This window comes from Heptranchias perlo, chromosome 38 (genome assembly GCF_035084215.1).
Source record: "Heptranchias perlo isolate sHepPer1 chromosome 38, sHepPer1.hap1, whole genome shotgun sequence".
NCBI classification, from domain to species: Eukaryota; Metazoa; Chordata; class Chondrichthyes; order Hexanchiformes; family Hexanchidae; genus Heptranchias; species Heptranchias perlo.
Window position 1 is genome coordinate 15233275 of NC_090362.1, and position 16012 is coordinate 15249286.

The window sequence follows — 16012 nt, forward strand, 5'->3', positions numbered from 1 at the left end:
TCCATTAACCTCTCTAAAATCACATCAGATGTGCTTGGGTTGAAGGGAGAGAGAGACACAGACAGCAGAGTCTTACCGGGTGGATTCAGTCCTGTCATTTTCTTCTGAATGAAGCAATCGATATCCGCATCAATGTCACACAGTTCCAAAACCTTCCGAGTCTCCTCGTAGAGCTGTAGAAATATTAAAAGGTTGTATAAGCTCAAGCTAGAACATGTGGGCATTCGCACTGAGGAACACATATTGGACATTTCATGGTAATCAATTGCAGATGGTTTCTCAACAAACCAGGAGCGTTCACTCATCCATCAGTGTGCAACATCATCTCACATATCAGAAATAACAGCTTGCACCAGTGGCATTCGTGAGTAAATAGCCACTGTGTGGTACTGGGTCACTTAGAATAGAAAGGTCCCAATCTGTGTGAAAGTAGCTGGGCTCAGCCAGGGCAGTTACAGGTGCTCTACCGTATAAATGCAAGTCTTTCTTTCTACAACCTGTTTCAGTGACATGATTTAAAGAGGGGAATATCAGCCAGGGTGTGTGTGTAGGATGTGGCCTGTACATCAGGTGAAGACCTGATTTAAGGGGAAGCTAGATAAGTACATGAGGGAGAAAGGAATAGGTTGATAGAATAAGATGAAGTAAGGTGGGAGGAGGCTCGTGAAGCATAAACACCAGCACAGACACGTTGGGCCCAGTTTCTGTGCTGTAAATCCTATGTAATTCTATGTAAGACAGGATTGGGTTTCGCTATGGCAGCCTCCCACAGTCGAATTGCTACTAATACAGATTGTCCAGATGTAACAAAGAAGGTCACCAAGTAGCAGAGAGCCTCTGGTGTCTTGGAGCCCTGTCCCAGTACTCAGTACCTTCACAGAAAATGGAGAGAATTTAAAAAAAAAAACCCTACAAAGAACAAAGAACAATCACTTGGCCAAGGTACCAGAGAGCTTCTGGCATCTTTGGAAACATCAGCCACAGGATAGAAGATGTAAGGGTGCAAATTTGGAGGAGAAAAAAAACAACTAGAATAGGCCCAGGGATTAGTTTGAAGAAACTATAATTATGGGTCAGAGCCAGATGGCATACTCATCAATAAGTACAATACCTCATCATCCTTCACGCACTGCAGTGAGAGCTGGTTGCAGTGCATCCACAACGAGTTCCTCAGGTTGTTGATTCGGTCACACTCCTGCTGGTGAAAGACCTGATGCCAAAAGAATTAAAAAAGGGGAAAGCCAAAACTTACCGACAGGAATGAGCTAGCTCATCGCTAGTGAACTGTCACAGTACAACATCATGTGAGTATCTCAACATAGTGTGATTTACTACCTGATCAGCATAATTTAGGTTCAAAACTCCCAGAGGCAGTTAGTACTCACTGAATTAGAGTGAGTGCAGAATCAGCATGGTAAATGGGCAGTGTCAGAATGAGCAGGGACAGCAGACAAAGAACAGCATTGACTGCGCGAGACAGCAAGTGATACGAGGGGAAGGGAGACACCAACACAGCCAGATCTGGCTCAACAGACACTGGAACTGCCGTCACAATTTTCAGCAATATCTTTCATAACAAATCACTTGCCCTACTCATTACAGTGTGTTTTTGGATAAGAGACATATTTCTCAAACAGTATTTCAAGGTTAACATTAGTTACAAATGCTGGTGAGATTAGTTTGAACTCTTGGGTCATAATGATGACCTCTAAAGATCTTGACTCAGTTCACCAGTAGTGAAACTCCCTCTTCAAATGACACACCAACAGTGCAACTCTCCTTTTAAAGAGGCATTGAGGACACTCCACCCTAATAGCTCAGCGGGTTTATTCAATGAGTAGATGAGCCACACAGAATAGTAAAGTCCACCCTTTTATCCTTGTCTATGCTGTTTGAAGATCTTATTGGCTTAGGGACATTACAATTGGCGTCAATGCCATTGAGTTAAGGAGAGGCAAATATTTATAGGTACCTCACAGGTATTGATATGTTCTTGTTCCCACTCTTCTCGAATCTTGTCCAGCTGGTCCACATTCTGCTGATAAACACGCTCTGAAAAACAAAAAAGAGCTCCTTTTAATCTGAGACAGGTTTCTAGGTAAAATGCCACCAAAAGACTTGAGGTCAGGGTTCTATTTGAAATGTGACTTAGAGAAAACTACTTCAGAGAGAGAGTGAATGTTTGGAATGAACTGCCCAGGGAAGCAGTGAAGAATATTAACATCAGTAAGAGCTTAAGAGTGTTTGGTGAGAAAATCAGTTGAGGGATAGAGGTAGTGAACTCTGTATTTTGTTTCTGTATACTGGCTGGTCGGATGGATCAATGGTCTTTTCTGGTCCTGTACGTTCATATTTAATAATCTAGCCCAAATCAATACAATAGTGCTTCAAAGACTCATCAGCTTATTAGCGCCATAGAAAACTAACATGGTTTCCACCAGTGTCTTTTTATTCCCATTTTCTCCCCCTCTTTGCTGAATATTCTGACATCTGTGAGTATTGTTCCATGGGCACTGGCCGATCTTTGTTAGCTCAACCAAGTACTCCCCGCGTGGGAGACTTCTACTGCCTCCCAAAGATACACAAAGCCAACACACCCGGACGTCCTATCGTATCAGGCAACGGAACCCTGTGTGAGAACCTCTCTGGATACATCGAGGGCATCCTGAAACCCATTCCCCTTGTGTCAGACGTCAAGTGTCAACTAGACAGGGGCATCACAGCCAAACCTGATCCTGTCCTCATCCAACATACATATATACGCAGGCACAAAGTGGAGGGGTTACTTGAGAATGAGCAGGAGTGGGAGGCTTGGCTGATTTTTCTTTCCTTCCACCTTAGCCCAAGGAGTTGAGGCCAATTGTAGCACCCAAATTGGCACAGACTGAGATTGAACTTGCAACATTCTTGTCTGAGGTACCAATGATTAGATGTTTCCCTCATTAGACTGCCAGAGAAAACGGACACATATTTGCCACAAGGCAAGACGAGGCCAGTGGAACCCATTACGTTAGATATGACAGTCCAGAATGTCACCCGAGCACAAGGCAACGCCATCAACGCTCTCAAGACCAACCGCAACATAGTCATCAAACCAGTGGACAAAGGAGGAGCCATTGTCATACAGAATAGAACGGACTATTGCAAAGAAGCATACCGACAACTGGACAACCAGGAACACTACAGACGGTTACCCTCAGATCCGACCAAAGAACACACCCACCAGCTCAACAAACTGATCAAGACCTTCGATCCAGACCTTCAAAGCATCCTACGCGCTCTCATCCCACATACTCCCCGCGTGGGAGACTTCTACTGCCTCCCAAAGATACACAAAGCCAACACACCCGGACGTCCTATCGTATCAGGCAACGGAACCCTGTGTGAGAACCTCTCTGGATACGTCGAGGGCATCCTGAAACCCATCGTACAGGGAACCCCCAGCTTCTGTCGCGACACTACAGACTTCCTACAAAAACTCAGTACCCACGGACCAGTTGAACCAGGAACACTTCTCACCACGATGGACGTCTCGGCACTCTACACCAGTATCCCCCACTATGACGGCATCGCTGCAACAGCATCAATACTCAACACCAACAACAGCCAATCTCCAGATGCCATCCTACAACTCATCCACTTCATCCTGGATCACAATGTCTTCACCTTCGATAACCAGTTCTTTACCCAAACACACGGAACAGCCATGGGGACCATATTCGCACCCCAATACGCCAACATTTACATGCACAAGTTCGAGCAGGATTTCTTCACTGCACAGGACCTCCAACCAACACTATACACCAGATACATCGACGACATTTTCTTTCTATGGACCCACGGCGAAGAATCACTGAAGAGACTACACGATAACATCAACAAGTTCCATCCCACCATCAAGCTCACCATGGACTACTCCTCAGAATCAGTTTCTTTCTTGGACACACGAATCTCCATCAAAGACGGGCACCTCAGCACCTAACTCTACCGCAAGCCCACGGACAACCTCACGATGCTCCACTTTTCCAGCTTCCACCCTAACCACGTCAAAGAGACTCTCCAGTGGCTGGAGTCATACCTAGCACAAAGGAAGATGGTAGTGGTTGTTGGAGGCCAATCATCTCAGCCCCAGGGCATTGCCGCAGGAGTTCCTCAGGGCAGTGTCCTAGGCCCAACCATCTTCAGCTGCTTCATCAATGACCTTCCCTCCATCATAAGGTCAGAAATGGGGATGTTCGCTGATGACTGCACAGTGTTCAGTTCCATTCGCAACCCCTCAGATAATGAAGCAGTCCGAGCCCGCATGCAGCAAGACCTGGACAACATCCAGGCTTGGGCTCATAAGTGGCAAGTAACATTCGCGCCAGATAAGTGCCAGGCAATGACCATCTCCAACAAGAGAGAGTCTAACCACCTCCCCTTGACATTCAACGGCATTACCATCGCCGAATCCCCCACCATCAACATCCTGGGGGTCACCATTGACCAGAAACTTAACTGGACAAGCCATATAAATACTGTGGCTACGAGAGCAGGTCAGAGGCTGGGTATTCTGCGGCGAGTGACTCACCTCCTGACTCCCCAAAGCCTTTCCACCACCTACAAGGCACAAGTCACGAGTGTGATGGAATATTCTCCACTTGCCTGGATGAGTGCAGCTCCAACAACACTCAAGAAGCTCGACACCATCCAAGATAAAGCAGCCCGCTTGATTGGCACCCCATCCACCACCCTAAACATTCACTCCCTTCACCACCGGCGCACTGTGGCTGCAGTGTGCACCATCCACAGGATGCACTGCAGTAACTCGCCAAGGCTTCTTCGACAGCACCTCCCAAACCCGCGACCTCTACCACCTAGAAGGACAAGAGCAGCAGGCGCATGGGAACAACACCACCTGCACATTCCCCTCCAAGTCACACACCATCCCGACTTGGAAATATATCGCCGTTCCTTCATTGTCGCTGGGTCAAAATCCTGGAACTCCCTTCCTAACAGCACTGTGGGAGAACCGTCACCACACGGACTGCAGCGGTTCAAGAAGGCGGCTCACCACCACCTTCTCGAGGGCAATTAGGGATGGGCAATAAATGCTGGCCTCGCCAGCGACGCCCACATCCCGTGAACGAATAAAAAAAGAGGCCATCCCCTATGGACAGGCCCTGCGAATACACAGGATCTGCTCAGACGAGGAGGAACGCGATGGACACCTACAGACGCTGAAAGACGCCCTCGTAAGAACGGGATATGATGCTCGACTCGTCGATCGACAGTTCCGACGGGCCACAGCGAAAAATCGCATAGACCTCCTCAGAAGACTAACACGGGACGCAACCAACAGAGTACCCTTCGTTGTCCAGTACTTCCCCGGAGCGGAGAAACTACGCCATGTTCTCCGCAGCCTTCAACATGTCATCGATGACGACGAACACCTCGCTAAGGCCATCCCCACACCTCCACTACTCGCCTTCAAACAGCCACCCAACCTCAAACAGACCATCGTTCGCAGCAAATTACCCAACTTTCAGGAGAACAGCGTCCACGACACCACATAACCCTGCCACGGCAACCTCTGCAAGACATGCCAGATCATCGACACAGATACCACCATCACACGAGAGGACACCACCCACCAGGTACATGGTTCATACTCCTGTGACTCGGCCAACGTTGTCTACCTCATACGTTGCAGGAAAGGATGCCCCGGAGCATGGTACATTGGCGAGACCATGCAGACACTGCGACAACGGATGAACGGACACCGCGCAACAATCGCCAGACAGGAGGGTTCCCTCCCAGTCGGGGAACACTTCAGCAGTCAAGGACATTCAGCCACCGATCGGGTAAGCGTTCTCCAAGGCGGCCTTCGAGACACACAACAACGCAAAATCGTCGAGCAGAAATTGATAGCCAAGTTCCGCACCCATGAGGACGGCCTCAACCGGGATCTTGGGTTCATGTCACGCTACACGTAACCCCACCAGCGAATAAAAGTTATCTGTTTTTAATACAACGGGTCATTCGCTGTCTTTCTCTTCCTTTCGGATGTTTCTCCCTCTCTCTCTCTGTCTGTCTGTCTTTTGTTCTGGCCGTTTGTATATTCGGTGGTCCTGTAGGTAACACCTCTCTGTCTGAACACTTTGATTGCCTTGACAACGGGCAGTTGGAAAGATTATCTGTAATCACCAGGTATTGTTCTTTGACTATAAATGCGAAACGTTCAAGGAATCCCACACTCACCTGATGAAGGAGATAATCTCCGAAAGCTTGTGATTTTCAAATAAAATTGTTGGACTATAACCTGGTGTTGTAAGATTCTTTACATTTGTCAACCCCAGTCCATCACCGGCATCTCCACATCATCGTTAGATATGACTTCAGTGGGTTTTTCCCAAGCAAATTTTTTTTTTTTAAAAAGTATTTTTCCTGCAATTATCTGGTTTGGTCATCAATAAACCATTGACTGTATAACAAGAGATGAGACCCTCCTTTAATCCACCAGGCTAAACAACAGTGCAAGGCCCCGCCCACCCCACTGCATCACCAGGAAACTCAGACACCCCAAATTGAAAGCAAAATGGTTGCCACATTTGCCAACTTAAAAACATTCACTGCACTTCGATATATATCATTATACGCGAAATGCTGTCAATTACTTCGGAGACATTTGTTGACAGCTGAGGCTATTTATGAATCCATATTTATCCAGGTGTGGTTATCACGTTTCTTTCCAAACTCATACAATGTTGGGATTTTGACAGCACACTCGTGGATTTACATGCAATTCCAGTATGAAGGAGTTGCTAAGCAACATCAAAACTGTGCTGTAGAAAGTTGGGAAGAGATTATAATTCCAAGATCAAACAATAGTGTTCCAAATTCAGCCAACAGCTTTCTAAAGCCAACTGATGATATACTTAATATAAACATTGACATTCCAATTCCGATTGCAAAGAGACTTTACTCTGCATCTCACCTTGTATGGTTAAACAATAAAGCTCCATTTACTCTACCCTAATAATATGCTTTGCCACCAGAAAGGCACCCTCACTGTAAATTTTTACACATCCTTTATCTGCCAATCTGTGACCTCTGAGGGAAATTACCAATTTTTGTTGTGTTAGTCCAAACCCAGTAGAAACTGGATTGAGACAGTCCAAATTCAATCCCTTCCAGCCAACAGACTCATCCCATGCGTCTAGACTGGATTTGAATCCAGGTTTCAAAAATCATAGACCAGTATCTAATCCGCAAAGATATTTAACAACAACAAAAACAACTTGCATTTATATAGCACCTTTAATGTAGTAAAACATCCCAAGGCGCTTCGCAGGAGCGTTATCAAACAAAATTTGACACCGAGTCACGCAAGGAGATATTAGGACAGGTGACCAAAAGCTTAGTCAAAGAGGTAGGTTTTAAGGGGCATCTTAAAAGGAGGAGAGAGAGGTAGAGGCGGAGAGGTTTAGGGAGGGAATTCCAGAGTTTAGGGCCTAGGCAGCTGAAGGCACGGCCGCCAATGGTGGAGCGATTAAAATCGGGGATGCGCAAGAGGCAAGAATTGGAGGAGCGCAGAGATCTCAGAGGGTTGTAAGGCTGGAGGAGGTTACAGAGATAGGTACATAGATAACAAAGACACTTCTCTCCTGGGTTTCTAGCAGCAATGCTCGGGAGATTCAAGTTCCTTTTCAAGATACTCCTGTACAATCCGGGAGGGTTAACAACCCTACTCAAGACTCACGTTAGTGCCACCAGCCCCCGATGCTGGGTCTAGCACAGACAACAGCATCCCCAGAGTAAACCTGTCAGGTTCACTTTGTGCCTCCAGGAAGAAATGATCAAAAAACGTGCTTTCCTGGCCACAGCGAGTTTCTTGCTGCTGGCTGCACAAGATCCACGTGTCGGGTTCCGGTGGTGCTGGTTACACATTGTCAAATATAAAAGTAGCTCAGGAAGATTTCTACCTCTGCAGTGCAAATTATGCTTCCTTGGCTTGACACTGACCACCCACACACACCCCAACAGGAAACACATGCTGCAAAGAACAACCTGATGAGCAAATTCCGACAGCTATCCGCGATGCTGCGATTATTGCGGATAGCACGTTCAGTGAGGTGGTCACACCGCAGGTAAAGATTTTGCAGGCGGAAAGGAAATGGATGACCGCCAGGCAGAGTAAAAGGACTAGGCAGGTAGAGTAGGAGTCCCCTGGGGCCATCTCCCTCTCAAACAGATATTGCTGGGCGAGATGGCTTATCAGAGGAATGCAGCAAGAGCCAAGACCGTGGCACCAAGAGTGACTCAGCTGCACAGGAGGGGAGGAGAAAGAATGGGAGAGCAATAGTGATAGGGGATTCCATCGTAAAGGGAACAGATAGGCGTTTCTGCAGCCGCAGACGTGACTCCAGGATGGTATGTTGCCTCCCTGGTGCTAGGGTCAAGGATGTCACGGAACGGCTGCAGAACATTCTGAAGGGGGAGGGTGAACAGCCAGAGGTCGTGGTTCATATCGGTACCAACGACTTCGGTAAAAAAAGGGATGAGGTCCTGCAAGCAGAATATAGGGAGAGTTAGGAAATAAAATAAAAAGCAGGACCTCTAAGGTAGTAATCTCAGGATTACTCCCAGTGCCACGTGCTAGTGAGAGCAGAAATAGGAGAATAGACCAGATGAATGCATGGCTTGAGAGATGGTGTAGGATGGAGGGGTTTAAATTCCTGAGGCATTGGGACTGATTCTGGGAAAGGCGGGACCTGTACAAGCTGGACGGGTTGCACCCAAGCAGAACTGGGACCAATATCCTCATGGGGCATTTGAGAGTTCTGTTGGAGAGGGTTTAAACTAGTATGGCAGGGGGATGGGAACCAAAGGGCAGGTACAGATAGGACAAATTCAGACCAGGAAACGGGAAGTAGAAAAGTAGTTAGTGATGTAGTTCGCGACTCAAAGGCAAAAGAAGCAAAGGTTAAATAGTGTTCAGCACAGGAATTTGACGGGGTTAAAGGGGATATACTTCAATGCAAGGAGTATTACAAACAAAGCAGATGAGCTAAAGGCACAGATAGACAAATGGCAGCATGATATCATTACTATAATGGAAACCTGGCTAAAGAGGGGGGTAATTGGCAGCTCAATATCCCTGGATATAGAGTTTTCAGGCAGGATAGAGTGGGTGATAAAAAAGGAGGGGGGTAACATTATTGGTTAAAGAATCAATTACATTTGTGAGAAGGGATGATACGCTAAATGGATCATCAATTGAGGCCATATGGGTTGAGCTAAGAAATAAAAAAAGGGGCAGTCACACTACTGGGAGTGTACTATACACCCCCGAATAGCGAAAGGAAGATAGAAGAACAAATATGTATGCAAATTTCTGAGTGCAAAAATAAGAGGGCAATAATAGTAGGGGACTTCAACTACCCTAACATCAACTGGGATTCAAACAGTGTGAGGGGCACAGAGGGCACAAAATTCTTGATCGGTGTCCAGGAGAACTTTTTTAAGCCAGTGCATGACTGCAGCGGTTCAAGAAGGCGGCTCACCACCACCTTCTCGACGGCAATTAGGGATGGGCAATAAATGCTGGCCTCGCCAGCGACGCCCACATCCCGTGAACGAATAAAACAAAAACGGACGTAGTAGTTAAAGAGGAGAGGTGTGAAATATTGGATAAGGTAAACATAACGAGAGAGGAAGTACCTCTTTCGAGAGAGAGAGAGAGAGTGGAATCCTTGAAAGTTGATAAGTCACCAGAGCCGGATGGATTGTTTCCTAGGCTATTAAAGGAAGCCAGGGAGGAAATAACGGATGCTCTGAGGATCATTTTCCAATCCTCACCAGACACAGGGGAGGTACTGGAGGACTGGAAGACTGCAAAGGTAGTACCATTGTTTAAACAGGGTACGAGGGAAATGCCGAACAATTATAGGCCGATCAGTCTTACCATGGTGGTTGGCAAACTATTAGAATCAATACTGAGAGATAGGATAAACTGTCACTTGGAAAGGCATGGTTTAAATCAGGGATAGTCAGCATGGATTTGTTCAGGGAAGGTTATGCCTTACAAATCTGATTGAATTATTTGAGGAAGTGACAAGGAGGATTGATGAGGGTAGTGCAGTGGATGTTGTCTACATGAATTTTAGTAAGGCATTTGACAAGGTCCCACATGGCAGATTGGTCAGAAAGGTAAAAGCCCATGGGATACAGGGAAATGTGGCGAATTGGATCCAAAATTGGCTCAGTAAAGGAAACAAAGGGTAAGTCGATGGATGTCTTTGCAAATGGAAATCAGTTTCCAATGGTGTGCCACAGGGCTCAGTGTTGGGTCCCTTGCTGTTTGTGGTATATATTAATGATTTGGACTTGAATGTAGGGGGCATGATTGACAAATTTGCAGACGACACAAAAATTGGCCGTGTAGCTGATAGTGAAGAGGATAGCTGTAGACTCCAAGAAGATATCATTGGGTTGGTGGAATGGGTGGAAAAGTGGCAAATGGAGTTCAACCCGGAGAAGTGTGAGGTAATGCACTTAGGGAGGGCAAACAGTAAAAGGGAATATATTGAGAGGGGTAGAGGAAGTGAGAGACCTTGGAGTGCATGTGCACAGGTCCCTGAAGGTGGCAGTACAGGTAGATAAGGTTGTGAAGAAGTCATACGGAATGCTCTCCATTATTAGCCGAGGTATAGAATACAAAAGCAGGGATGTAATGATGGAACTGTATAAAATGCTGGTAAGGCCACAGCTGGAGTATTGTGCGCAGTTCTGGCTACATTACAGGAAGGACGTAATTGCTCTGGAGAGTGTGCAGAGAAGATTTACAAGAATGTTGCCCGGACTTGAAAATTGCAGCTACGAGGAGAGATTGGATAGGCTGGGGTTATTTTCCTTGGAGCAGAGGAGGCTGAGGGGAGACTTGATTGAGGTGTACAAAATTATGAGGGGCCCAGATAGAGTAGACAGGAAGTACCTGTTTTCCCCTAGCAGAGAGTTCAAGAACTAGAGGACATAGATTTAAGATGATTGGCTGAAAGATTAGAGGGGACATGAAGAAAAACTTTTTTACCCAGAGGGTGGTGGGTGTATGGAATTTGCTGCCCGAATTGGTGGTAGAGGCAGGGACCCTCAACTCTTTAAAATTACCTGGACCTGCACCTAAAGTACTGTAAGCTGCAGGGCTACGGACCGGGTGCTGGAAGGTGGGATTAGAATGGGCACCTGGTTATTCTTCGAGCCGACACGGACACGACGGGCCGAACGGCCCCCTTCTGTGGTTCTATGGCTGTGTAAAATTTCATGCATCTACATTTCATGTGGTCGTGTATCCACAATGCAAGGTGAAAGTGTTGCTTAACATAAGAAATAGGAGCAGGAGTAGGCCATATAGCCCCTCAAACCTGCTCCGCCATTCAATAAGACCATGGCTCATCTTCAACCTCAACTCCACTTTTCCCACCCCCCCCACCCCCCCGATCCCAATATCCCTCATTCCCTTAGAGTCCAAAAATCAATCTCTCTCATTCTTGAACATACTCAACGACTGAGCATCCGCAGCCATCCGGGGTAGGGAATTCCAAAGATTCACCATCCTCTGAGTGAAGAAATTTCTCCTCATCTCAGTCCCAAAATGGCCGATCCCTTATCCTGAGGCTATGCCCCCTTGTTCTAGACTCTCTAGCCAGGGGAAAGAGCCTCTCAGCATCTACCCGGTCAAGTCCCCTCAGAATCTTATATGTTTCAATGAGATCACCTCTCATCCTTCTATACTCGAGAATATAGGCCTATTCTACTCAATCTTTCCTCATAGGACAACTCTCTCATCTAAGGAATCAATCTAGTGAACCTTTGTTGCACTGCCTCTAAGGCAAGTATATCCTTCCTTCGGTAAGGAGGCCAAAACTGTCCATAGTACTCCACATATGGTTTCCCCAAAGCCCTGTACAATTGCAGCAAGACTTCCTTACCCTTGTACTCCAACCCCCTTGCAATAAAGGCCAGCATACCACTGCACAGACTAATGTGACCAGGTTGGCTATTTTAAAAACACAAGGATGTAAATAGGTATCAGCAACAAGGATTATTTGTGACTGGAGCAGATGGTTTACACTTTCGTGTGTCAGTTACCTAATAATGGAAACAGCATATTAATGCACTGACGAATAAGCTGCACGGTGTGATATTAGCAGTAAGAGTGTTAGTATGACGTCCTTCCGCTATTCTAATCCAAAACTGTGGAATTTAATCCAATCTAATTAATACATTTGTCATATCCTCTTGTCATTTCACTTCTAACTCCTGAGTTTAAATATAATTGCTGACTGAAGATGGGGGGTAATTTTTTTTTTTAAATTGGGTTATGGGTGACATTGAGATTTATTGTCTGTCCCTAGTTGCTGAGAAAGTAGTGCAAGGCCAGCTTATTGGGTAGCAATTGTTTTTACCACTGAGGGGCTTGCTAGGTCACTTCAGAGGGCCTTTAGAATAAACCATGTAGTGTGGACTGGAGTCATATGTAGGACAGACTTGGCAGGTTCTCTTCCCTGAAGGAGATTAATGATCGATCCATTTGGGTTTTTAATGATAATCTGGCAGCTTTCATGTTTCCCCCACCCACCCTCTGGTGCCAGTCCACAAATTACCAGCTTTATTGAATTCAGTTTCACAACCTGCCACAAACTTATGCTAGACCAGTACCATAAGCACTACCATATCCACTCACACTCTGTTGGGGTTGCCAAGCCTCCAGGGTTGCCCTGGATTCTCCAGGAATTAAACACTAATCTCCAGGACACTGCTGCGAGCACACCCAGGTGAAAAATCATTGGGGCAATAAAAAAGTGTTTTTTTAAAAAAACATTTTCTTTGTACAGTTTTGTTTACTGGTTATAAAATATTGGACATGGTGCGCCTAGGGTTGCCAACTCTGGTCAGACATATTCCTGGAGGTATCACATGACCTCCCACCCTAACACTCGCGGCATTGGCTGCTCAACACGCCCATACTTGTGGTGCGCTGCCTTCCCACGACCAATCTGTAAGCGAACAGACTCTTAACTACCCAATTGGATGATTCTATCCCATCTCCAATATTTTTATAACTAATAAACAAGTGTTCAAAGATTTTTTTTTTTAAAACACAATTTAAAAAAAAATTGCTCCTATGGTTTTTCTCTCTGGTTGCTCACAGCAGTGTCCCGGAGATTAGTCTTTAATTCCCGGAGGCAAGTTGGCAACCCTAGATGGGCCACGATGATGGACATGTTGGGTGACCAATGGCAGGAGTGGGGAAGGGCAGTTGGAGGCAGAAGGACATGTGATGACACCTCCAGGAATACGTCCAACCAGAGTTGGGAACCCTACTCTCTGGTAGTATCCTGGAGGGTGTATAATGCATCTCTTCCTCCCACCCCCCAAACGAAATTAACTTGCAGACCTGATGATTGCGCCTGGCTGGGGCTCATTGCTGGCCATATGGCTCATGAAGTTGCTTTTTCCACAGCAATAGTTTTTGACTCTGGGTCTCATTGAACCGATTTAACGGTCCTAAAACACGGCAAGGAATACATCACCCTGACGAACGACGAGGAACCTGGAGCCGATCAACGGTTTTTTTTTTGGGGGGGGGGGGCATTTGGCGGGATCATCATCCAAGCTCGTGCGGGAAGGTGGTTGTTTGCGCGCGAGCAGGGCGCCAAACACTCGCGCGCCAACCAAGTCCCGCGAGCTTCAGGTAGCTGGCTCTCCAAGCGGCTCGAGCTTCAGGTGACATCTAGTCATTATGGTTTAAAGAAAAACTCCACTGACCCGACAGACAAGAGTCCGCCTGGCGATGTAGAAGGAGAAAAAGATGCCATAGCAACCATGAACCTACCTACCTAACAACGAGGCCTACAAGGCAGGTAGAGGGCACTGAGAAATTAATGACTTCAAGTTAAACTGTGTAAGCAATAATCATTTAGTAATAAAAGTGTGCAAGAGAAAATACCTAGTTATTTGGGGAAGAGTGTGGTCCCCAAATATGCGTATAATTTTAGCTCCTGTCTTGGGTATCAAAAGAATATTTCAGCTTATAGTTATCACTGAATAATTAACATGGGTTTAACACCATCTGGATGCTATATTTGTAACGTGAAATACTGTATGCACTGTTCAGACAGTTAAGTAACTAGCCAAAGCTACATCTGTGAAAACTTAATTGAAGTCACACTGTGCATTTTAGTAACGGAAACTCCATTCTCCTATTTTAACAAAGCTACTAATCTCATTTTAACTGCTTTAAAGCAGCAGAGGAATTTCTTGCAAAGTGCAGTATACCTAGTATTTATATTGCAAAGTGTGATTTTAACCCACAGCTGCTATTAGGAAAGGAGGGACGTTAATAAATCACCAGAATATTGGGTCAACAGCACATGCAAAATTCAGTCCTGCTCCCCCAATGTTGCACGCAAGTTGGCGTCCACGGGTTTTAGTTCAGTTGAGACGGATGGGAAGTATGGCTTCTTCTCTCAGGGACCTAAATGGAATGAGACTGGGCAATCTCAGGCAGCCCAGCTCCAAGTGGTGCAAGCTGACAGCACAAAACTGACCATAATTTGGCACCGTTAGCAATGTCGTTCATAGGTGCTAGCAGATCCAGGGAAATTGGTGTCTCCCTGGGCCATTGTTAAAAAGTTATCTTTGTATGAGGCTGAAACAAACACATTTATAGTAATAAGATAATAAAATGACTTACTGTAATAAGAGTTTATAAACAATTTTATATTAAAATAATTTTTATTCAATATTTTATTAATGTATTATGTGGAGCAGACTTTCAAACAATTAGTTCTGTGTCAATTAACACCTTTAATAATAATAATAATAAGAGTTGGGGGATGTTCCTCCTTGGCTCAGTTTGCAAATACACTACTGAGACAAGAAGGTCCCAGGTTCAACCCCCACCCCCACCCCAAGTCTGTGCTGAGTTAATTGATCTCAGCCAGGATGGTGGTTGGGATGCTATGGTTGGCTTAATTGTCTTGCGGCTACAAAGAAGAAATTCTCACTTACGACTGCAATCCACTGACCCCTACCGGAAAGTGAGTGTGCACAGATGGCACCAGTTTAAAACACCAAAAATTGCATCATTGGCAAATGACAGGGAATCGGGCCAATAAACTGTTTTGCATTTGGCAGAAGTCTCACACTTTTTTTTTTAAAAGCCTCACACTTTGCTTCCTCCTCAGCTGAGAGAGACAAGTATAGAAAAAGAGAGAAAAGGAAAAGAGAAAAAAAAAAGGAAAAATGATTATAGGGAGGATAGAAGAGTATTTTAGTATGACTTGGCTAGCCTATGTGTGGTGTAAGTGTATGCCTTCAGTATCAGCGTGGTTCAGTTGTCTCCAAAAACTGAAGGTTCCAGCGCCACTCCAGGACTTGAGCACATAACCTTGGCTGACAGTCGAGTGCAGTACTGAGGGAGTGTTGCATTGTCAAAGGTGCCGGTTTTCAGATGAGACATTAATCCATAGTCCCATTTGTTCTGGTGGTTCAGGTGGATGTAAAAGACCCCATAGCACTATTTCAAAAAGAGCAGGGAGTTCTCCTGGTATTCTGGCCAACATTCCTCCCTCAACTAAAACCACCAAAAACACACAAACTGGTCATTTATCCAGTTGATGTTTGGATCCTGCTGTGTGCAAAACTGGCTAGTTGTTCGGTTAATTAACAACAGTGGTTACAATTCAAAGCAATTCGTTCTTTGCTAAGCATTTTGGGATGTTGATGAGATAAGTTGCTAAATAAACGCAAGCCTTTCTTTCAGATATATGACTTGTGATGGAAAATATTGCACTTAAGATTTCTCCAATGTTGTCAGTTCTGCAAGGGAGTGCTGGTTAACTACAAAAACCCCAAAGAGTGACAAGTATGTCTGGTGCTTAAGCTTCTGTGTTGCTGGTGTTCTTTTCCTGTAGGGAGTGAGGGAAGTGCAGAATTTCTTTTTTCAGGAAGGTTCTTCTCTAACCTG

At 45.6% G+C, this 16012-nt stretch overlaps 1 protein-coding gene across 3 annotated transcripts in view; it reads right to left on the reverse strand.

The window, feature by feature from the left end:
• LOC137304798 (proline-serine-threonine phosphatase-interacting protein 1-like) overlaps nucleotides 1–16012 on the reverse strand; it is an 82391-nt gene that overhangs the window by 9394 nt on the left and 56985 nt on the right. For all 3 annotated transcript variants that reach the window (XM_067973524.1, XM_067973523.1, XM_067973522.1), the window contains exons 9-11: nucleotides 1973–2052; nucleotides 1112–1210; nucleotides 77–173 (exon numbers count right to left, since the gene is read on the reverse strand). In XM_067973524.1, coding sequence (XP_067829625.1) covers nucleotides 77–173; nucleotides 1112–1210; nucleotides 1973–2052 — 276 coding nt within the window. The remainder of the gene's footprint in view (nucleotides 1–76; nucleotides 174–1111; nucleotides 1211–1972; nucleotides 2053–16012) is intronic.